At 41.7% G+C, this 23,091-nt stretch overlaps 1 protein-coding gene across 4 annotated transcripts in view; it reads left to right on the top strand.

Moving 5' to 3' along the window:
- The window catches only part of LOC110976690 (corticotropin-releasing hormone receptor 1-like), an 84,967-nt gene that overhangs the window by 4,965 nt on the left and 56,911 nt on the right, over positions 1-23,091 (top strand). The window contains exon 1 of one of the 4 annotated variants that reach the window (XM_022230185.2): positions 20,959-21,103. The exons of 2 other annotated variants lie outside the window; for them this stretch is intronic. In XM_022230185.2, the coding sequence (XP_022085877.1) occupies positions 21,029-21,103 (75 nt within the window). In that variant the 5' untranslated portion in view covers positions 20,959-21,028. Of the gene's footprint in view, positions 1-20,958; positions 21,104-21,353; positions 21,537-23,091 lie in introns of those variants that run through there. One more of the 4 variants, XM_022230194.2, reaches the window with a different exon arrangement.

Here is a 23,091-nt window from a genome sequence, read left to right as displayed (position 1 = left end):
TGAATTGAATTAGCTCGTCCGTACATGTGAAGACATTTATATATCAATATTCAACGAGACTTGTTAACAAGTCCAGATATTCAGAAGCAAATGTTACAAACTGTGACCCTTCATGGTCAAAACGTTTTATTGTGAACTATATTTTTTTCAAAAGCCCACAATGTTATGAATAAAAAAAAAGGAAAAACGCAGATTTTTTATCAGAAATTTATGCAGTCACGTACTTCAGTATTTGCTGGTACACGTAAATCATGTTGCATGATGCCTTGGAATACACTCATCTTTGAGTTTATGGTCTGCCAATGCCAACCTGTTGTCTCCATACTTCGATATGCGTCATAAAACTCGTCTATACGGTTGCACTTCAAAATGTCTTATCCTACAGTATTATCCTTTGCTTCCATCCACTGTGTTTTGCTATTTTAAACACTAGATTTTTTATTTGTTTGTTTCACCAACCGTTAAGGGCAGTTTTATGGGTTTGATATTTCTGAAGTCTTTGATGGTTTCAATGTCGTAATTTCTCTTCACATTTTCTACGAGACTGAATTTTGTGCATATTATTTTTCAGTGGTAAAATCGTTGAGCTTTATTGCAAGATATAAGGATTGAGCGCCTATCTTTCGTTTGCCCCCACTCACCTGCGTTTTTCTCACACGGAGATGGCAAAAACTGATTTCTTAGAAGATATGCAGTTGCATTGGTCGCATGCACCAAATACAACCTGTCGTATCCTCTGGCAAGATGAGATACCGCAGTCCAAATCTTAGACAACATCCACGAGCGCTTGGCTTCAGAAGCTTGGACACATTTTACAATACCAATCTTTGCCAGTAGTGGCTCACAAAATGCAAAATGCAAATGCTGTGTTTAGCCAGTGAAATGTAATAATGCAGTGCGCGTAAATGATATTCATTGATGTCAGCAGTTCGTTTTTGATGTAGCATCTGAAATGACATGTACTGTCTGGTCTTTTCAATCGGTCACAAAGTACTGTGAACCCTTCTGTCTACGTGCCAGAGCAGATTTATGTTGGGAAATTTCATGTATACCGTACGCTATCAAATTCTGCACATTTGCTGGTGGTACGTTGGTAATCTGTAGCCAACGTGATGAAAGTCCTTGCTGATCGTGACTAGTTTCTTTTATTTGCATTTTGTGTTGGTTGTAAAGCCTCAGTCGGTTTCCTTTTATTGCTCTCTTAAAAATGTGTAGACTCTACATGGAGCGGCGGTGTCCTTGTTAGGACAGAGAATTTTATCAAACTTTTTAGCCTTGGAAGAGCCGGGCGTTTTCGGTGCTCGTGGACGGAGGAGTCTGCCCCCTCAGCAAATCGACTCACGCAAACGATCTACTTTGAAACTTGGCATGCATGATAAAACACTCATTCTGGCAATACATCTGCGAAACGTCAATTCCATCCAACATTATAGTTTCGTTGGCACGGTCATTTGAATTTCATGTCTCCATGCATGTCGGTCCAAGCATTGAGTTCATCAATGAGAAAAATATGCATTTTTAGCCGACCAATGGGTGTTTGACGTTAACGGTTCCTTCGATTTTTATAAAAATTGACCTTCATATTGACCACAAAAGACTTGGCCAGAAAGAGCTCGGCTCGGGAAAAAATGCGCTGCGACGATATCGGAGAAAATGTCGAGGGGAAATTTACAACGTTCGTTGTACATCGCTAAAGAGCGAAACTAAACCAAGCCTATCCAAGCCAACCCAGCCTGACCCTATTCGCAAATCTTTGATCGGAGAGTTCTTTCCTACAGGCTAGATAGTCTGGACCAAGGTATTGTCACGTGATATTCTCCAATCGGAATATTTTTTCGAGAGTTTGAGAGGACAACCAAGTATTATACTTACAGAGTTATATATACATAATTAGGGGTAATCGTCGAATTTGTCAATATTCTATATCTTATTCTCTTCTCTTCAGGGCCACTGTACGGCCCTGGATTATTTTATTTTGGAAACAAGAGGGAAAAAATCGGTCATTCATTACCGCTTTTGGATAGCAGCGCCATCTACGTTCACTTTGGTCAATTCTTTGCTTTGTCAGATATTTGTTTGTGATAAAATCATGTTGTCGGCAAGCTAAAATGAATCGATGAATATGATTCCAAAACAGACATACGGTGAAAACAAAAAGACACAGAGAGTTACGGCAACATTTTTGGAACCACTTTAATTACACTGTAATGTTTATTTGAACGAGTCAGTTTATTTCTTGGCATATAATATACTCTTTCTTCGTAAAACTCAGAAACAGTTTGCTGCACTGTAACGAAAACATGCGTTTTGGTGCCATATAAGAACAGTCCGTCGGTACAGGCTCGACCGAATACCTGTCAAAAATCTCACAAGTTGTTTAACCAGGCGTCATCATTGACGGGCTGCCCTGAATCAAGTGCAATCCACGGCTGTCCTTATGGGCTGGCACGCGCTGCGGATTCCTCGTTCGTTGGGATACCTGTGTTTGTTCATCTGGTCAGTGCCGTTTGTAATGAACCAATTTGCAGCTGGTGGCAAGTCTTTATATGAGACTAAACGAGCCTGGACTATTTTGATGGAGTGCAATCCCTATTTTTTAATGAAAATAACGTGGTCCATAGCTTCGTGTCAGTCGTTCAAACTTGTTTGTACCTCAAGGACTCTCTGAAGGTTAGTGAATGTTTATGAAAGTACAGATTCTTGTCTATATGAATATTTTGATTACATAAAATACCTTCTAGCACTGCCTAAAACGTGACTAGATCGACCAATACTCACTGTGACTTTTATTAGATTTTATTGCTTTCTTGGAGGAAGGTATAATTTCTCTTGGAGGCGTCACCAGTGTAAAGTTGGCATGGATTGAATCTGATTGTCTTGGCCTGTACTGAGTGGGCTGCGACTGTCTCACAAACTCTCTCAGTAAATATTCTGATCAGCGGAGTGTTATTCCCTTAGTCAACCCACTGTATAGAGAATGGTTCTGCTTATCTCTTTCTTGACCACTTTATGTCGGGCGATGCACTTTGCAGATTGTGGACTAGAAAATCGGAGAAAAACAACTCAGAGACTTGAAGACGTTTCACTTTCAGCCATGTCAACTTCTTCACATCACAGTTTGTCGAGGACAGCGGGCTTAAAGTAACTTCAATTGAAACCTCACCTTCTCTTAAAAGACTTGAGAAAAACTCGGATGTCAAGAAGAAATACAGTCACTTTGCTTACTTTCATTCGGCGTTTGCTTTCGCTGCTGCTGGTTCGTTTAAGGTGCAGTTTAAATCCTCCCTTAAAATCACTGAGGATTTTGTTAAGAAGTCACAAAGCGTCAGGTTTTTTTCGCTACCTTACTTCATTTGCATGACCGACCACAGAAAACACCTGACGTTAACACACCGATGAGGTTTTCATCCCAAATCGTCAATTCTCTCGAGTCAAACCTCCGGAAACTTCCATCGGCATTCCAAGGACGGGAGGGAGATATACACAGAGCCACTTCTTGCCTGAACTTAATTCCTTGTTGGGATTTAATCTTTAACTCTTCAGTTGAATGAAATATCACGGCTGTTGGAAGTGGGAAAAAAGACGACTTTTTGAAATGTCAGCGTTAAATTCAAAATCCCGGGGGTAAGGTTTTCCCTGGTGTTTTGCAATTTGTCTCTGAATCAATCAAAGGAATTTTCTACAGTTTCTGCAAATTTGTCGATTGGTCACATTGAATGATAAATCTTATAGTTAACTCCCCAGATGAATAAATTCCCATTTATAGTTGAACGGTAACCAAGAAACCCGTGTTACCTGAAGAGTTTATTCGCGCAGAATTGGTTACAATATTCAAAGCACTGCAATTCGTCTGTCAAAGATTATGGTCCTGCCGATTTCAAGTTCTAATTCTAAAACAGCGACCTCAGTGTTCATTTTTTTCACCATAGCCAACTTCTTCATACACATAGTCAATGACTTCATTAAACTCATCAGAATTTTTATGCAGCATCGTTACATTCAACTGGTTTTATCAAGCAAATCGAAGGAGGCCAGCATACTGTGGTTGGGTGCAGATTAAGAAAGTTAATCGCTGAACATCTGTAACTAGTCAGAGCCTTTTATCGCGCAAATGGGCATCAGCTGAAATGCTCTACTGTGTTAAAGTGTATGGTTCTCGAGCTAGAGCAAAAGTAGGCGTTATTTCCTTAGCAAAGGAGGCTCCTTTGGTACGAACTACGCATCGCTGGTTCACGAACGACTAGGAAACGCGAGCGTTGCAATCGTATCGCTACAAAATGAAAAATTCCGACCCACGAGGTTCTTTTCAACCAAAAGGAGGTGTTTCTGCTCCAGGCGGATGTTGTTTGGAACCCATTCTCCAGTTTGTGCTTCCTAAACACACTTGACAAGTAACATTCCAGTTTCAGCGATCTCCCAAAATTGCGTCTACCACACAACGGGACCTACTCCATTGTCGTATGAGATTTCTGTCCTGAGCTTTATTATTGTAGATTCTCTCTGGAGACTTATTCTCATCATGCTTTGCCTCGCGGAAAGGACTCATGCGAGCCCTGCTCTTCCGTCCGTCTCTTTGTCCAGTTGGTACGCGTATACATATCCAATCTGATATAAGACTGGAGGCTTTCAAGGGAATCGCGAGGCGGCTCGTACATGAGTCTTGACGGGCAGAATTTCTTCGAATTACACATGTATAACGGTAATGATTACAAACAGCTTGGGATAAAAGGAACGGTAGCAGACTTTCTCGAAAGTGCTTCAATTTCATGTACATTCCGAATTTCACCTCTAGGCAAAAAAGAAACAGCTTAGATAAATGAACATTTGTGGGATGATAGGTCTGAAATATTTTTGACATTACGTCGATGTCTTTTGGGAAATCGGCAGTTCCTTGGCATTCTTCTCAATTAATGCAGGAATTTTCAGTCGTCGTGATTTTTCAGATTGTAGATCAGAGTGAGTGCTTATTTCCCAGAGCGAAAAAAAAATAGGTTGCGATGCTGGCCCTGCAGTAGTTGATTAACCGTAGCTATAGATGGTAAAGGAGATACCCTCGTCGAGGTGAAGCAATCAAACCCTAATCTCAGCCATTCAGTCCCTTGTATTCAAATCCATTTTTTTCACCTAGGCCGTCCTTTATAGCAAGATTTAGTATTGTCTTTAAGCCGGGATTTTTTGAAAAGCCTGGCTGCAATGAACAAACGAGGTTCCTATTGCAAAGATTTTGTCCAACAGATAGTAATGTTAAGTTCATGGTATTATGTCTATGCATAACACGGCTATAATAAAAACAAGCTTGGCAATGTTAGACCGGTCGAATGGGTTTATGAGCCACAGAGGCAGTCAGAGAAATGGCTCAAAGTGAAATTTTGCACCACTGACTTCCGTTGGATGTCAGAGCCATTTTTTAATACTCTCAGTCAGGATTTAGAGCATTGGCCGCTGAAAGCGTTCTCAATTTAAGCCAATTTGTCTTTGACCCGACCGCAATCAACGACTTCAAGGTTTTCTGTTGTTGCATGGAGGTGTAGGTTAAACACCGACAGAAAATAGTTGTCACCAGCTTTTAAATTTGGTTTCATTGTAGGTCGTTGATCAGGCGTCTCAACGGACTTGGTGTCTCCACTTTTTACATCTGTACCCTCGCTGTGACTCGTATATATATATTTTTTCCATTTAGAACGGCAAAACATCTTCTGATTGGTGCTTTCAGTTACGTAACATTAAACAAATGAGAGCTGTAGAGCAGAGGAGAGGATTATTGAAAAATAATAAGCACAAAAAAATCATTTGTTGTTTAGAATAGTAATTCATTATAAACGTTAACTTTTGAAAATGTATACATATTTATATTGAAGCGTGCTGGCCTGAATACGAAAGAAGTGATTGGTGTGAATAGGAATCTTTTATTTTACTGTCATCATTTCCCACTGATTTCTGAAATCCCGGAATTTTTCATGCAAGTCAAGATAAAAAGCCGTTTTGCAGTGACATTTTGAGTGCTTTTTAACCGAAAACATGAAACCATGGTAGCTGCACTTTCTTAATGGATAACCCTGTGACCAAGAATTCAAATTTCCTAATAATCAAACCCTAATCTCAGCCATTCAGTCCCTTGTATTCAAATCCATTTTTTTCACCTAGGCCGTCCATTATATGAGACGTAAAGACAGGCTTCCATTTGTAAATGCATAGGTCCGGTTAAAAGACTTAAATCTTGATATCTGACACTACAGAATTCGTCTTTTGCAGATGATTTATCAAATAATGTACTCAATGGGTTAAAATTTATTTAGTGCTCTGAAAACGGTGGAGGAACATGTTTCTTTGTGTGTTTTAGTGAGCCCAATGGCAGTGAGGTGTACTGCTCAGCCATCCCATTGCTCCAGGCATCCTGAACAGCACAGCTCTTGCATGCTAAATTGATTTAACCACGAGTGTGGCACAACGAAAGCGGAACGTTTTAGCGTTTGAGGGATGGGAATGCGAGCTCAGAGAAACAATTTCTCTCGTACTTTAGGATATTACTTCAGCATTGGGTACAGTCAAGGAATTTCGCATCACTGAAAAATGCAGTTTGCAATTGGACATTACAGAAATGAAACCTCATAATCTTTTACCTAGATAGTGTGCGAAGTACTCTACTTTTATTGCCGGAAAGATAACCAAAGAGTTTGGAAAATTGACAGTAAGTTGGCTATAAGCTTCGATTGTTTGACGGCCAAGCACCATAGGCGCGCCACAAAAAATGGCGCCGATGTAAAAAAAAAACAAAACATGGCATTGTGTCATTTTTTTGTTGGCCAGGAGTACGGTGTCCAGTCTCGAGTATGTTTATTTGTCACCCTGAGTCCTGTTGGGAATTTACGTCATGCTCACAGTACCCAGCCTTCCTGTCATACGAAACAAACTCTGAAGATCCCTACGGTGAAATCGAAACTCAATCAGCCCGAAGTTTTTTGTCCCAATTTCTTTGTCCGTGAATCCAAACCGTACCTATTCCGAGAGAGGGGAAATTAATTTTTCTGGATTCGTTGAACAGACGTTCCCGAATTCCCATTTGTTTGTACCAATCCTTATTTCCATCTGACTGTCATTACTTTGAGTATTTCTCCATTTTCATTGGTAGCATTCCCTCAACGATAACAACCACTGAATGGAATTGTATACCATTGTGTTTGTCTCAATACCGTAAGTACATGTGACAATACAATCAGAAACATGTTTGCCTTTTTGAATTCGTAATTAAAAGGGGGAGTGTAGCGGTTCTTTCCTCGCTTTGCATCAATGAGGCCCGGGTTCGAGTCCCGGCTGCCTTATTGTTTGTTAAGGTTAGGGGTAATTATAATAAAATTGGCGTATCTTAACCGTTACGCATGCGTGTTTCATCTAGGAAGGTGGGGGGGGCAAACGTCATAAATGGGGCACACGAACTTTTAAGCATAAGACACAACAAAATCGCCTTTCTGGCCGACTTGCGTGGTAGCTCTGTTAGAAGAGCGTTGTACTTAGAACCAACAAGTCAAGTTTTTTTTTTCTTGGAGGGGAATTATATTATAATAGGGGATTTTTTTTAAAAAAAGGAAAGTAAAGTCCGACATTTACCCTGTCACTTAAGTTTCTAAGCGCCTTACCTGATCGGGCTTGCAGTTAACCACGCCCGTATATGATAATTACCCCTAACCTTCCTAGGAAAAAAATTACGAGTCCTGGCTCTGCGCAGGCTTTAAGTGCATTTGGTTTCCAGTCCATACTCACTCCTGCAGGTTTCTCCCGGTACTCCGGTTTCCTCCTGACTCTAAAACTGGACATTCTTCCTAACCCCTGTAATTTGATGCTGATTAATAAAGATTATGAATAAAACGTATGTAAAACGCAAATAACCTGAGTAGCCGACAGCGCCATCAAAACAAAACTAATATCCGACCCAAGGTACTGTTTTTCGAACTTTTTGTATATTATTGAAAACACGGGACAGGGCGTGCTGAATGCTTTGTCATATATTAACATGCATCCTCTGAATCCTTTAATATCTTATTTTTGAAACCAAATATATACAGCTAGAGGTTTCAGGATGCATATGCCTACTGTCACCTGCGTACGACGTATTAGTGCCGTTGGCATTTCACTTTGAAATGTTCGTAGGCTGCACGCATGAGCAAATTTAATCACCGCTCTCATCCACCCTCCAGAAAATTCGACTTGGCGGCAGAGAGAATTTGCCGAAACTTTCAGATTGTTAATTGATAATTACCCTTTCAACTGTACGCGGCACAAGAAAAACACCATTATTCTTATTTGATTCCGAGGAGGTGGTCGAATTTGATCGAGAGGACAGTGTTTTCAGCTCCATTCCAAACTGTTCCCTTTGGGGCTTTGGAGGAGAGCGAGTTCGGTCCATTCGTGAATGACCACGGGCCTGCATAGAGATTACAATGTAATTAACATTGACCGTTGGCGGGAATCTTGGCTTTATTAACGCTGGCCTCTCGAGGGGCCGGGGAGATCGCGGCCGGCCGAGGCTTGGCGTTCATTTTCTTGCTCCCTTCCGTCAACTCAAGTTTAAGCACGAACCTGAATCCGAACTCTTTGAATCTGAAGTACCGCTTATGAGAAAGCATTGAATACTTCAGTCTCTCAAACTGCAATTTTCAGATGGCTTTAGTTAATGTGTTAAGGATTGGTGGTTGAGGAGGCAATGTCATGTATCTAGAGTGCTGATAGACAAATCCAAGGAGACATCATGAATACGGTGACACTACGCGTGCGCGCATTCTCAAAACTTGCAGTGCGTGTACATTGAGGCAAATCACGACATCCCATTGGTGGAAGAGGCATGAAACGCACGCATACCAACTTTGCAGGCGCTAGCATGGTGCTACCGCAGTGGTAACTTGCATCCAAATCGCTGGATTAATCTGTTGCCTTTTCACCTGTAGTTGTCATAGTTAACAGCTAGTAATTTTTCGACCTTTGGATGGCATTCATGCAGATATCATTTGGGAAATCCTTACTCCCGGAGTTCAATATAGAGCTTGATCCAGCCTCAGCAGCGTCGGTAACATGCCTGTGACCAGACACGATACATTTAAAGAAACGCTCCTCTCCCATTAAGTTTCGTTTATGCTTCAAAGTGGAGCTGTTTCTCACCCTTTGTGGACTTTGTGAATAGGACTCAACGGGTGTTAATTAAATGTACTATTACATATCGAATTTAGCTGTTAATGGTATTGTGATTTTTTCCAAAATGCTCGGTGAAGCAGTGCTTGCGGCGACATTTCCACTCCTGAGAAGCAAACGCAGCACAGCGGACTCCTCCAAGAACTTTCGAGACGCCATGGAATCTGCCTACTTATAATACGGGAGCCAAGTTTAGGCCTATCATCACGTGCGTGCATGTTCGCGTGAGACCAAGATTTCATTCGGTGTTTACACCCCGTAGCATCTCTGCGTGATATGTGCACGCGTGAGAGTAGGAACACAGCGGAAATGGAACCCAAGGGTGTTATTGGTATGACTGTTGGTGTTATTAAGTTGAATTATATTGTTAACAGTGACTCCTTGTGTCTTCCGTTATAACATTAATGTTTCGCCCTCCTAAGGCGAACTGGTGCACCGTGGTAACGCAGTTAACCCGAACAGGTAATCTTAATGTCACGACCAAAAGGCTACCTTACCTTCCCAGCATATGCATGCATCGCCCAGTGGAAATAAACACCACAACTGCTCAGTTCGTCTAGATCCCGACGGGATAGGATCGCCCTTTTCGTACCCCGTGGGGCCTATAGGCGCGCTCATAGCGCAGCTGCCAGGCAAGGTGTCCGTAAATCCGCGACTTATTTGTCCAGTCCTCGCTGAGCCTTGAAGGGCATCCGCATCGCCAAACTAGTAACCAGAACCTTCCATGAATGATACAGTGGCTTGCACGACAGCGCGTTGAGGAGAGAGTTCCTCCCGAGGCAAACCCCTTGCTGATTGCGTATTACACCGGGGCTGTTTAATATCCCAAGTCCCACTTCATTGCTCGATATTATTTTTCAGCTTCATAATATGTGGCAACACTGAGATCAAATCAGTCGTGACGATTGCGTCTGTCTGTGCACGCGGAGAGAAGCCGTCACTGAAGTCTTGCGAAGAAAGTTTAATTAAGTGCAGCTTGATTATTTGAGACATAGGCGACTTTTACACAAGATGGGCATTCAATAAATGCCCACATTTGTTTTAAAAGGTTTCATTTCCGCCATATTTTACCCGGAAGCATTTTTGGCGTGAATTGTGTACAGTCGTCTTTATGTTGTGCTTTATTTGGACACCACCGTGCCTTCACAACTATGCACTTTTGAATGTTAGCAGAATTTATCCAGGCTTACAGAGACTGGTTTCTCCAAGGGTATATATATTCTGTCTCAAAATCAGATATGAGAATATAAACAAGGTAAAGGCTTAAAATTTGGTGAAGTGTTAATTGTTGGACTCTAAATCTGAAGAAAAACAGCCAAATCAATTTTTATTATGATGTACTGTACTTTGAGAAAAAAAATCACTTCTAAGATAATCATTAATCTTTTTGCTGAATCTGGATCATTATTCAGTCGGAACTGATTGACTTGAAACTATTTAGTGAATTCTTTGTTTAGGCTGGGGATGAAATGCAAAGGAGTTTTCTCTGTCACCACTGAGGATAGTTGTGACAATATAATTCTCCTGTGTATACATGTTGTCTGAAGTGAAATATTACTTGCTGTCATTTTCAGTATACTCGCCTGGAAACGCGTCTATGTCCCGTCTATCTACGATAGGCCTGTACACTGTGTAGCTTCTAGCATCTGCTCGTCTTCTGAAAGCAAAGCTTCAGTCCCTGTTAAAAATGAGTTGATACGCCTTGTCAGTTCTTTGCGCAATTCTCCAATGATTAGATTCACCATTCATATGACTGTCTGGCTACATGCCCGTACATATATCAATGGGAATACCTGCGGAAGTGAGTAGCAGTCAGATGAACTCCCTGTGGCATGACTGAGTTTACATGACTGAAATTCCAGATGAAGATGAACCAAGGGTAATGCGCCGTGAGCAGTTCACACATTAAGCGAATGTATCGGTGATCTGGAAGAAATTTTGGAAAAATCTCAACGTACATATAAGTAATTGATTAACCGACCGTCTTGGGGAAAAACGATCGAAATGGAGACCAGCCTTCAACCGTTTCCAGGATACATCAAATACATGTACATGTCATTGAACATGAGTATGTTCATCGAAACGTTTTTAAAAGGCAGAAAATCCCGAATGATGCCCATCGATCTCTTTGCTCCTTTCTAATAGCTGTTATCGAATTCCTCTTAAGCCAAAAAATCTTCACCTGCTTTTTCATTGTTCGGGTAGATACATTCACGTTGCTTAAGGACGTTTCGGTTAATTGAAACATGTAAGCAGGAGGGCTGTACATAAGATATTTAATCGCTGCAAAAATTATTTTTGGTGTCATCAGATGGCCACACCCAAACGTGTTACTTTAACACTGCTGGTGTTAATTTACATACTTACAAGTGTTACAATGCGCTGGAGGTTGTTGAAAGTAACACCAAGAGTGTTGAAATAACGCTAGGAATTTCAATACCGAATGAACGTGTTGGCGTGGTCCCCTTACCACTTTTCTTTGCAGTGTTGGAATGTAATTGTCTGAAGTAATTTATTCTGCTGGGAGGCTACAATGCATTTCATCAACAATGCGAGCAATTGTTAATGGTAATTCCGGGTATAAGACAATATTGTTGATACAAAGCCTGCCTTGACTACAATGGTTAGTGAGCTTTGTTAAAAAGAATATTTAAAAAAAATGGATTTAATTCTTAATACACATGCTTTTAAACTGGTAACTGGCTTTTTGTTCTTTTTGTTAGATGAACTTTCCCATTACATTTCCACGAGTACGCTTCAACAAAGGTTTACGCTTACGTGCGAAATTCACTTTTTTCATTTGTCAGTGAAGCGCCACTCTCTGAAAGCCATGATCGTGGCATATTTTGATGAGGTATTTACACTTACATGAAGGGATGGTGAAAAGAGGTATTCGCTTTCGGCTCGTATTATATTTAAGCGACAGATATTAAATTTTAAAAAATCGTAGCTCTCAGTTGGTGTAGTTATGACGGTACTAGTGGTTTTAACAGTGGTAAAGTTTTTCTAAAGAGAATTTTCAGTCACGTGATTTTTGACGGTCACTTTTCAGTTTACACGGTAACCCGTGCGCCTTCGAAGTCTCTCAGCATTGTGGCGTATATGAACTGCCAATAGAAATACACTGATTCGAAAATGCGATCGCCTCCGCACACATGGTACGCTTCCTAAAATGCCTTTGCCCGTCATATTACGTCACATGAAAAACCGCTAAACGTCTGCTTACCCTCCTGGAAAAATCTCGTATTTCTTCTCTTTGCCGTCTGCTTCTGTTGAACTGAATTGTCTTAATGCTGCCAGAAGTTGGTTTTTCTAAACAAGACTTGTTCTTCACAGAGCCTTGATTCTTTAGTAAGCAACACACCGAACAGTTGGAGGGAATTAAAAATGGTTCAAACTCGCGCTTGTTCGACTTTTTCTCACACTGTTTAAAGCCTGAATTACGTTGTACTGTGCACAGAAGCAGGAATATTGCAGGTGGGACTGGGTTGGCGGTTCATGAATTCATTAATGCTCATGCTCAACCGTGCCTTAGTTTTGTTCCGCTATTACGGATTACATCTGGATTGTCTCTCATGAGAACGACATATCGCCACTAAGTCTACCCCGGAAATAGTGCAGATGCCGGCTGTTTCGATTATCTGAGTTCTGAGCTGACGGAGTCCACTTTCTGAGGCTAAGGTTCAAGTTTCACCCGTACAACCGCTGCCCTGTATCAGTAGAAATAATATTTATGGAGACGCGAGAAGTAAAAATAGCGCCTGGCAGATCGATCTGGGCGTAAAAGGAGTGCCAAGAACAACATTATGGTCCTTTCGTGCAATAGGTAGAATCTAACTTCCCACTGGTCGTTAAGGAGGTGAAATAGTATACTGGGTTTAGGTCGGCAGATTGTCTTCCAATATAAAGCCATTAGATGATCCTTTTTTGATGATGTCATGGTTATTTGTACCACATGATGGTAATGGAGGACGTGTCTGCTGAGTTGTTGTATTGGGCAGTAGTGGTTACTTCAAAGTTAACTTCTGATTTAGTACAAAAACCTTCTTGCGATTTCCTTAATTTAATGCCTTGTATGCTGCTCCTGTTGCGACGTACACAAACAACTGTTTCAATGCAATTCCATTGCACACTTGTAACTAATAGATGGCAAGAATGGAGCACAACTGTTAACGCTCGTTTCAGCCTCACACTTTGGTCTTTCAATTACCGAGTCCGGGTGATAAATTCAGGTTCTTGTCCTGAGACGGATGGCGGGAATGTATCAAATAAAGGAAGCGCGTGTATCACATTTGACTGTCACCTCATTAAACACGGAGGCGGTAGATGGAGTTCATCTCAAACAAAGTGACTTATAGATAACCAGATAATTGGTAAAACAATATTCTAGGCACTCGGCTGGGCTGTTGGTTTTGCGGATGTGCATTGTTGGAGTTGATATTGAGTGTTTGTGTCGTTCCTCGTTCAGAGCGCTTACTCTGCAAGCTCTGTCAGTATGTGGCTTTATTTAAATACCTTGCTTTCTAGATTGGTGCTGAAGAAACCCCAATTCTAATATAATTTCAACCATTCCCCAAGTATGTGGATGTTTGTAGACACTTTGTTGTGCAATCTTGTAGCTGGCTTGTTTTGGTAACTGCTTTATTCCGCAGCTGCGTCTATTGCTATATGACAAAGTATATCTTTCTTGCGTGTAATGATTTGTGGGCTATCGATCTGAAGGAAACCGTACATCTTCGGTTCCACTGTCCGCGTCTATCCATACTGACGAAAGTCAGCGAACATTTCTTAATTACTCCTTTGGATGCTCCGTAAATATCGACTTGGAGTGTAATCTATCAGCCACTAGCCCTAGAGGAGGGGGAGACAGCGGAAGCCCCAAGAGACACAGAGCATTTCACCGAGCGGTTCCCCCCTTTCTTACCGGTTCGGCACGCTTCTTTGTTTATTCCCCTAAAGACTTCCATTTAGGAAGTTCCCTCAAAAAGCGTGGCCTGGTGATAACGATGATGATGATGGAAGCGATCTTGCTCGATTTTAAGCAGTGTTTGTCCTCCTGACCGGTCTCGGCTGCACGAATCACCAGAAGTTGTCTAAACTAATTTGAGGGAAGCGTCAACATATCCTGGAGGGAGCTCCAAGCAGGCTTGCCTCCGGGGAGGTTGGTTGAAGCCTGGTAATTTTACTGGACGCTTTTCCCTTCGTATGACTTTTCGGAGTAAACATCGATACTTTCCACTCTACCCCAATATCAAAATAGATGCTGAAGGATATCTTTTTTTGCTTTTTATCTTCTCTTTTTTACTTCATCCCCGCATATGTTGTGGCCTTTGGCTCGACAATACTGACAGTACTAAAAATTGTCAAATAAGTACAATCAAATATTTAGCCAATCTTAATTCCTCTCATTGTATTTAATTATTTTTCAAAACGACCTCATAGGCATATAAGTAAAGCAAGAAATTTATCTTTTGAGAAGAGCTGTGTAGGCATACAACTGACATACACTCACTTAGAGTAGATGCGTGTACGCCCCACAAAGGATAATGGAACAATTGAAAGTAAATATGGTGGTCTAAGATCTTGATGGAAAGCACTTTTAAAGAATTCTAGAAATTTGCTTCTTTGATTTACATCATTTCTTGACTTTGAAGTGTTGTCAGGGTGTAATCGTTGTACCACATCTGGAATGATATTTCAAATGAAGCTGCTCTGTAGTTTTGGCATTCCAGGTCTCATCTTACACTGTGCCGTCATTCTGTCCCTTTGGCGGTGTTGCTGCGGAGTCCAATTTCAGTTTTCTGTTGCCGGTGCTGGGCTGGACTTTCAGTCAGCGTTATTATCTGTACATGTTTACAATCTGTAATCAAGGCTGCATCCTCACAGATATTCCGCTGACTTTTCCTTTCCTGTGGAAGGAATGCGTGGCACACTGAAAAACCTTTAGAGCAAAAGGGACTGAAAATATTGGGTGTTCTCTGCATTATCCATGCTGTATACCGATTTAACTGGCAAATTATTAGCTGCAGGCAACGATAATCCATAATCCCTGAGCTGTGTTCGTGCGCGTAAAGCATCCCTCAAAACATGCATACATGACCTGGAGCTGCCTTTAAAGTCCGCCCACAAAAAACATTATTGAGGTATTTGGCTGGCGGGTGAAAGATAATATCTTTACAAGTCTCCTGGATGTTTTCTGTATTTCATCGCATATGCAGAGGACATTTTACCTGATGAGATTACGCGCCAAGAAATCGAAGGATATGAAAAGGAGTTGAAACCGTCGCCCGCGTGGCGCTCTCGTTTGCGCGCCAAACCAAGCGGCGGTTTTCATCACTGTGATCTGCCACTCCGTGTTTGCAATTCTGAAAAGTGCCCCCGGATAAACCTCTCGGGCCGATTTTGGCATTTCGAGCTTCTTCTGTGCCGCGCACAGATGGGTCTTATCGCCGCCGCATACCTACATCTCTTTTAGTACGCTAGATCAAAGGCATCTGAGTACCACATTGAGACTAACTGCTAACAACGAACCAAACTCGGGTGTCATTTCCGTCAGGCTTCAGGGTGGGTTCGCCCAGCAAGGCGTTTCTTAATTCTCATCGTTCAGATGTCTTGGGATTGCATCTTCCTGCGCAGCATTCCTTCTCATCCATCGTTTCCTTTAGTGGAGTTCTCAAGGGTCTTTATTGAATCTCTAGGGACAGGACTGGCGTCAGCGTGTGCTGCTGAAAAGCACAAACGGGGAGGGGGAGGCGGAACAGAGAAAGAACAGTCACGATTGCACCTTTCATTCTCAGATTTAATTTCCGCAGATGGATATTTCTTCCTTGAAAGAGATGGGCCTGAATGAGACGATAGGGTGGGGACAGATGGTGGCATTTCTTGTTGCAAGGTTAGGGTTGAAAGGAAGGTATAAAGATCTGACTTATGGATGATATGTTCCAGTATGAAGTCAAAAGTTATGTGGAGAACAACCTGTGCGTGTCTGATCCTGGTGATCGTCGAAGCTTTAGCCAGAAGGAGTAAGTTGAGTGGGTAGTCTATACGGATTGTACGTGATAAGTGATGCAAATTGCGATAGATGTGTTCCTGAACTGGATTTAGACGAACTTGCCACACGAACCAACAAAACCAGCCCCTCCCCCCTCCAAAGAGCCTGCGCAGTTAATTCGGATCAGTGGTGGTATTCGCATCCGGACTGTGCGCATCTTGCCCTTCATGAATTACCTGACTTTTGTCCTACTCATTGCGGCCAACATCTGTAACGGACGGAAAATGCTTTATATCATGTACTGTATGTTTCCATATTGTGCCAAGGACTAGAATTTGACAATAAAATATAAACATTGGAAGTTTTTAAATAAAGATATGAGCTTGAAAAGTCATGTTTTGTGAATATTGTTCCTTGGGCCCTTTTCTCACGGTGCATTTTTTTTAATGCGGTGGATTGAGTTTTACTCACAGAGGTTTTCAAACCGCGTCAAGTTTCAGAGCAATTTTACAGAATGCGCACTTATTGCCAACTTTACATCGCAAATTTGCCGTTCAATTTAATAAAGAACGATCACCTGTTTCCACTAAACGGAGATGTCGGCCTAAATACCCCAATACTCTGTGCATTAGCGACCGACTTACTTGTGAATATTGTAGACGAAGCGCGGCTTGTATTTGCCACCGCGCTCGTAATTATGCCCACTTAAAGTCCTCCGACGAATATTAACCGTGGCCACCTGAAGAGGCTTTTCCCGCCTTATTTTCCCCACCGTCGTTAGTGCGGCATCGGGTGTTTCCTGGATGAATCGAAGACGAGCGGGCAAGACGAACGAGAATGTCGCGGAAAGAAGACGCTCCTCCTGAGGGCGAATTCAGTAAGCAAAGACGGGGATGCGGGAAGAAGAAGAACTGAAAAAGGGTAGCCGCGTCCGGGAAGACGTTTGGAGAGGTTTGCTGGTGAATACAGCTCTTCAACGGTTTCCGGGCACTCGAGAGCAAACGGCCGCGCACGGGCCAACAACCCCAAGAGGTTGATGATGTAATTTTAATCAGTAAAGGGATGAGAAGAGAGGAACAGTGGGTTGGTAGAAATACGAAGGATGAGTGATGAAGGCCGGCTGAAGAGGGTCTTCCCTGACACACTGCTCTCCAGCATGAATGATATCTCAGGAGCTGATAAACTAAGTGGTGTATGCATCAATGCAATTACATTAATGTGCTGACGTCATGAAACTGGAGTAAATGTGGGTGTTCGCTTTTGGGAACTGCCCCTAACATGTCTTGGGTTACATATCACTCGAATTCAAAAACCCAAAACGGATTTGAATAAACCCGGCAATACCATGTTCGTTTTAACTTCTGATAGCAATAGCCCCAAGATTTCCGGTTTAATTTTTACTCTTGCTTAATTTGATTAGGTTGCGTCATTTGCGTCAAAGAAATGTCTTTTAAATAAATTTATAAAGTTTTTTGGATATTGTAACTTCGTGTGGTCTTTTCTGTACCAAGGCCTTGCGAACTCGATACTGTATAGCTTTTCACGCAAAACACATTAAACGAACATCAAATCATCTCTCTTTGACTGTCGTCGGACAGCCAAACATCAGGAAAAAAAATTGCACTGACCACCGGCGACATGGAATCATTATTGCTGTAGGCTCTGAGCTAATGTGTAGTTTGTTAGTCCCTTCTCTAAGCAGAGGCTACATTATTTCTGGTAAGAGGAGCCAATACCAGTTCCACTAAAGTCGCGCGTATTAGGTTTTGATGAAAGACACACCACCGCTATACATGCAGACTGTTTAATGTTCCGTCATGAGGAAATGTCGGTATCGCAGTTAATTTGTAAGCTGCCTAACGATTGATGTAAATGGTACGACGTGGAGGAAGAAAGGAATATATGCAGACGCGGAGTTTTATTGCTTTCGTTTGACCAGTGACGATACGGTCATTACTGTACATGAAACAGGTACCGGATTTTAGTCATGAATCTGGTTCTCGTTGTGTTAGTTTCATGGCGTGTGCATTTATGAGCAAGTCCTGCCAGATCTTTAGGATAATAACTTAGCTGGGGATTCATTTAGGCCTACACTTCTTTTTGCTTTATGGACAAATAAGAAATGTTTACCGCTTTGATTATTGGTTTCTTGTAAATACAGAAGAAACAAGGGCACATTGGTACTACTATTTGACGGAAGACGTGGAAATATTGATGAGCAACCTTCTACGTACAACACACGCACTGATTGGAAATACACAGAGCTGATAAACATATTGCTTTTCGAATTAATCAGTCAAAGCCAGCTTGGAAATTAGTTTAAAATCAGTCACTCTGTGTTTTTTTCGGAGACGAAATAAACCGACTTTTAGTTGGGGTGCATGTATCCTCTGACAAGCAAGCGACAAAATGTGTATTCTTTATTATAGTCGAGCATCCGAACGTAAAGGGCATGCAGGCACTGGCATCGATTGGCAACGTTTTCTGCTTTGTAGGACAAGGAGCACAATTCCAACTGGATCAAGAGTGTCTTTGTTTTAGGGTTCAGGATCTGAGTTGACGCACTTTAAGAAGGCGCGCACGCACGGCTCGAGTCTGCTTCCCCTCATCACGAATTCCACCCATCTGCCGGGGAGCCTCGCTCAGAGATGGCTATCGCAATTCACGCGCCCAGAAAAATCGATACAGTTGAAATTCACCTGTTTCCGAATCAGATGAATGGAGTCCCCTTTTGAGACAGAAGGCTCAGAAAAACAGGAGGGAAATTTCCCGGAGCAAATGCTTTCAACCATGCCTTTTGCATTCAAAGAGGAGAACACTCTGCAAAGTCTTTTTCTTTATCATCTGCCAAATGACGCCGCGTTATCGATGCGAAACGGAAACTGGTTAGGTCAAATCCTCAATGTGAATAATGTATAATGGATTTGGACTATCATGTTTGTGCTGTCCTTTCTTGGAAAAGCCATTTCCTGCAGTGTTTCTTAATCCGGCCATTTCTATTGTTACAATATTTTACAACGAGTGCATTGGTCTTGCCTTCCTCATTTTGTTTATCTCTATATAAATTGCAAAGCTTATAGGTTTTTATGTTTGACGAAGTTTCCTCGAAGCAATATCTTTGCCTTATTTCTTCTGGCATTTTTCACTGTGTTGATTTTAAGTTCACTAGGAGCAACAGCTAAGAATTCAGATTGAAAATGTAAACAATATAATGAAATAATTTATTTAGATAATTTAAAGTTCTTCTTTAATCTGGTCTTCTGCAGAAACGATATGGCGCACCCAATTTGCACAACGCAAAGCACATTTTCAAAATATCTCTAACTTTGTGCTGTTGCGTTGCAGACTGTTTACAAGTTTTTGCCTGGGAATTAATGTCAGTAGCATGAGCAAGAGCCGCTAGAACAGCAGCAGTGTAAAACGACAGCAACACCACCAAATCATCATCAGCAGTGTCGGTGCTGCAACACCATGCAACCACCGTCCATCAGCTAAAACGCTACGTGCATCGTGCATGTCTGGATATTGGATTATTTTTAACTCTGCCTGAGACGAAACCGTGAATGCACAGCGATATTGCTTACACCTCTGGGGATTTCAGGTTGATCCATTCGGTGGCAGGAAAAAGACTGAAGGAAAAAGACAGATGTTTCTCGCAATAGTGTGACGTCAAGGGCTGCGTTGAATACGTCATCACAGTTTGAAATGTCTCTGTGTTTTAAAATTAGTCGGGCTTGGGGTGTGGGTTTTACAGTAGCAAAGTCTGTGAGTAAACTGATATCGGAAAATGTGTATACATGTATTACAGTTATATGTTGACATTTCCTGCTATAATTTCAGTTACAGAAAACGTAGCTCGTGCCGAGTTTTGTTGAAGACAATGAACAAGATGAGACTGCTGTAAGTCCATCGTCTGAAGTAGATCTTATGTAGGCAGATCACACGAAGGATCACCAACTAATTGCATTATCAGTGCTTATTGGTCAGTGAGACAACCTGCGTGGTCACCCATAGCATGGCACACGCTGGAGATGTACGGAAGATCAGAGGTATGCAGACACGCACCATACACCAGACTTTCTCCGCGTAGGCCTTTATACAATGCGATGTGTTTTACATGTTTGGCTTGATATGGTCTGTGCACTGTCTGCCTTAGCTTTGGGGAGGCTTTTTCCAAAAATTAGTCCAATTTCACCAGAAGTAGTTAGAAGATGAGGTCATTTTTATACCCATCTCATATTAAAATCATCTTTCAAAGCTTGTTGTACATAATAGTTCTGGGTTGAAAAATGCAGATATTAGCATCTCATTACAAGGGAAACGTCGTTAAATATGCATGGAACTCATCGTCGTTCAAGTTGTAAATCTGGAAGCAGTGCGGAGGGATCAAATGTCATGGCGTCATTATTCACACTTGATGGATTTTACACCCACTCCTTGGCGAAAGTGCTATTCAACTTTCCCTTATCTTGAACAGGTTTCTTGTCACGCATGAGCGAACTGTAATGGTCACGTTCGCGTCGCACTATGATTTCACCAACGATAGTCATTTCATTTTATCTTTCAATAAATGCAGCTCCTGTGAATTCAATCCTCGTTATTTATCCACCTGGTATTGTGCTCAGCTGACACCATTTGTCTTTGCATCTCGAAGGTAATTTGATGCGCTGTGTCTACATTGTGTTCAAACACAAACTGATTTAATTCAAAACTTTAAATGATGATGTACACGACATTTCACCGGGAAACAAAATAGTTGCATGCTGGTTAAGAATAGAGCTACGTGACATTACAGCTTCGCGAATGAAGGATTGATGCAAATCATGTGGCATTCAAGGTCTTGGTAGAGGACAGTGGATGTTTGGCTTGAGTTATGTTGAATTACGAAGGACTGCGGGACGAGTATATCCCAAGCCATTCCTGAGGTGTCTGGTGAGTTTTGTGTGGCTTCTGGTCTAAGCGTGGAGACACGAGTGTCGCCCTGATTGTGTATGATGTCAAAGTCTAACAGTAATAAGCAATTATGTTCCCATTTGACTTCTGGTGTGTGCTACCAGTTGGTACAGTCCAGGACCTTTGAAGTCTAATGACCATAGCATTTCGTACTCAAATATTTACCTTGTATTCTGGAGTGTAGGCGTGTGGTAGTTTGCGCTCAGTGTAAACACAACCTGTGTTGTACAACTAACTGCCTACTTTCGGTCTGGGATTTCTTCATAGTCTAAAAGCATAAATATTGTTTACAGCCTACCAATCACCAATTTTTTATTTGTGGTGGTAAGCAGCAAGCAGCGCCGTTATTTTGACTGCCAAAAACGCCTTCGGAGCTATCGCAGTGATGTTCCGAAGAGATGCTCTGCCATTGGTAAGTTGATGATCCGCAAGGAACTACACAGACACGAGAAGACACACGGGTGATGCGCTTCTTGCATGCTCCTTTTGTATGTATTGTCGTTTGGGGTCTCCTTCGCTTGCCGGATCTATATAAATTTGATATTTGCAGATCCGACGAAGTTGTACGGGTTGCGTTGCTAGGTACTGACCAAGTAGTCGCGGGAAAATGCCTCGTTCCCTGCCACTGTACCCGGTGCGATTTGTCAGCAGGTTTATGCAAATACCTTGTCTAGTAGATTTTTTCTTCCACTGAAATAATGTATTACATGGGGGTTCCAGTATCCCTTTGTACGAATTATGTTGATTGTTAATCCTGAGATATGACTTTTATAAATAGGTAACGAACTGCCAACATTACAAATATTACACCCGGATATCGTTTGGTATTCTTTCAGTAGCTTGAAAATTCTTAAGGTACATGTGGCGTGTCGAGTTTCTAATGTATAATTTTGGGAATGGAATTACATGGTTTGAATTTTCCGGTGGTTTGAATTTTGTGCAAATGAATCTCACCCTCACCAAGTTTGTGTGACATAAATTGCTTCTTTCAATGTAAATACCTACTACTCTCAAGTGCACCATGTCATATTGAGCAATGTCTTCACCGTTACTCTCAGTAGAGACCTATGCCTTTTCCATAGTCCATGCCTGCGCCAAAGAGTAAGATTGTTATTGACCTGTCACCTCAGACTACGGAAGATAATTGATGAAGTGCCTGACTATGAAGTGCTGCCCCTCCTGCGCGAGGGCGAAACATTACTTGCATAGATGTTTTGTGTGCGACCTTGACATAATTTAATTTCTGCTTCGCAAAAATATTGGCAGTTTGTCAGGTTGTCACTTCCGATTTGACGCCTGTTTTCCCCGAAGCTTAAAATAGGCAGGGAAAAAAATCAGACAAGCCGAGACTTCCTGTTTTATACGCTTAAAACATGTTTGAGCTGCTCAGTTTGAAACATCAATTTGGTGTGCAGTAAGCAGGAGACATTGATTCTATTGAGAGTGCATATTTTCAGAGATGGATCTCACTTCGAACTCTTGCAGGAACATTCAATCTTGAAAGTAAACAGTTTTCTGAGGAAAGTTACATGGTTAGACAACGGTGCTGTTAAGTGTCAGCTGACTGCACTCAAACACTTAAGTTGTTGCTTGGAAATCGTATTTCAAGTGTGACTCAAAATCCACATTTTTATTTGAATACCGGGAGTAGTGTTGACCGAGAGTAGATGCACAATGAGCTAGCATCTGATGTAAATGGAGGAATTCTTATTATAGACGTTGAGGTAAACGGATGACAAATACTTACAGAGGAAACAACGCCTTTTGCTTTTATTGTAAAATGAAAAGGAAGCAAACTTGATAATATCATGGACGACAGGCGAGCGATCCACGATTTTTTAATTCATTCCATTGCTGTTGAGACAGAAGCCAATGTGATTAAAGGGTCGGGGAAAAGACAGCCAGCGCTGATGTGCGCAAATGATATCCGATGATGTTCACATTCTGTCTGGAAAGATAAGAATAAG

The sequence above is a fragment of the Acanthaster planci genome, linkage group LG17 (genome assembly GCF_054643075.1).
Source record: "Acanthaster planci isolate LZ-2023a linkage group LG17, COTS_SCS, whole genome shotgun sequence".
Classification (NCBI taxonomy): Eukaryota; Metazoa; Echinodermata; class Asteroidea; order Valvatida; family Acanthasteridae; genus Acanthaster; species Acanthaster planci.
Note: the sequence above shows the minus strand (reverse complement) of the source record. Positions and strands in the feature narration are given on the sequence as shown.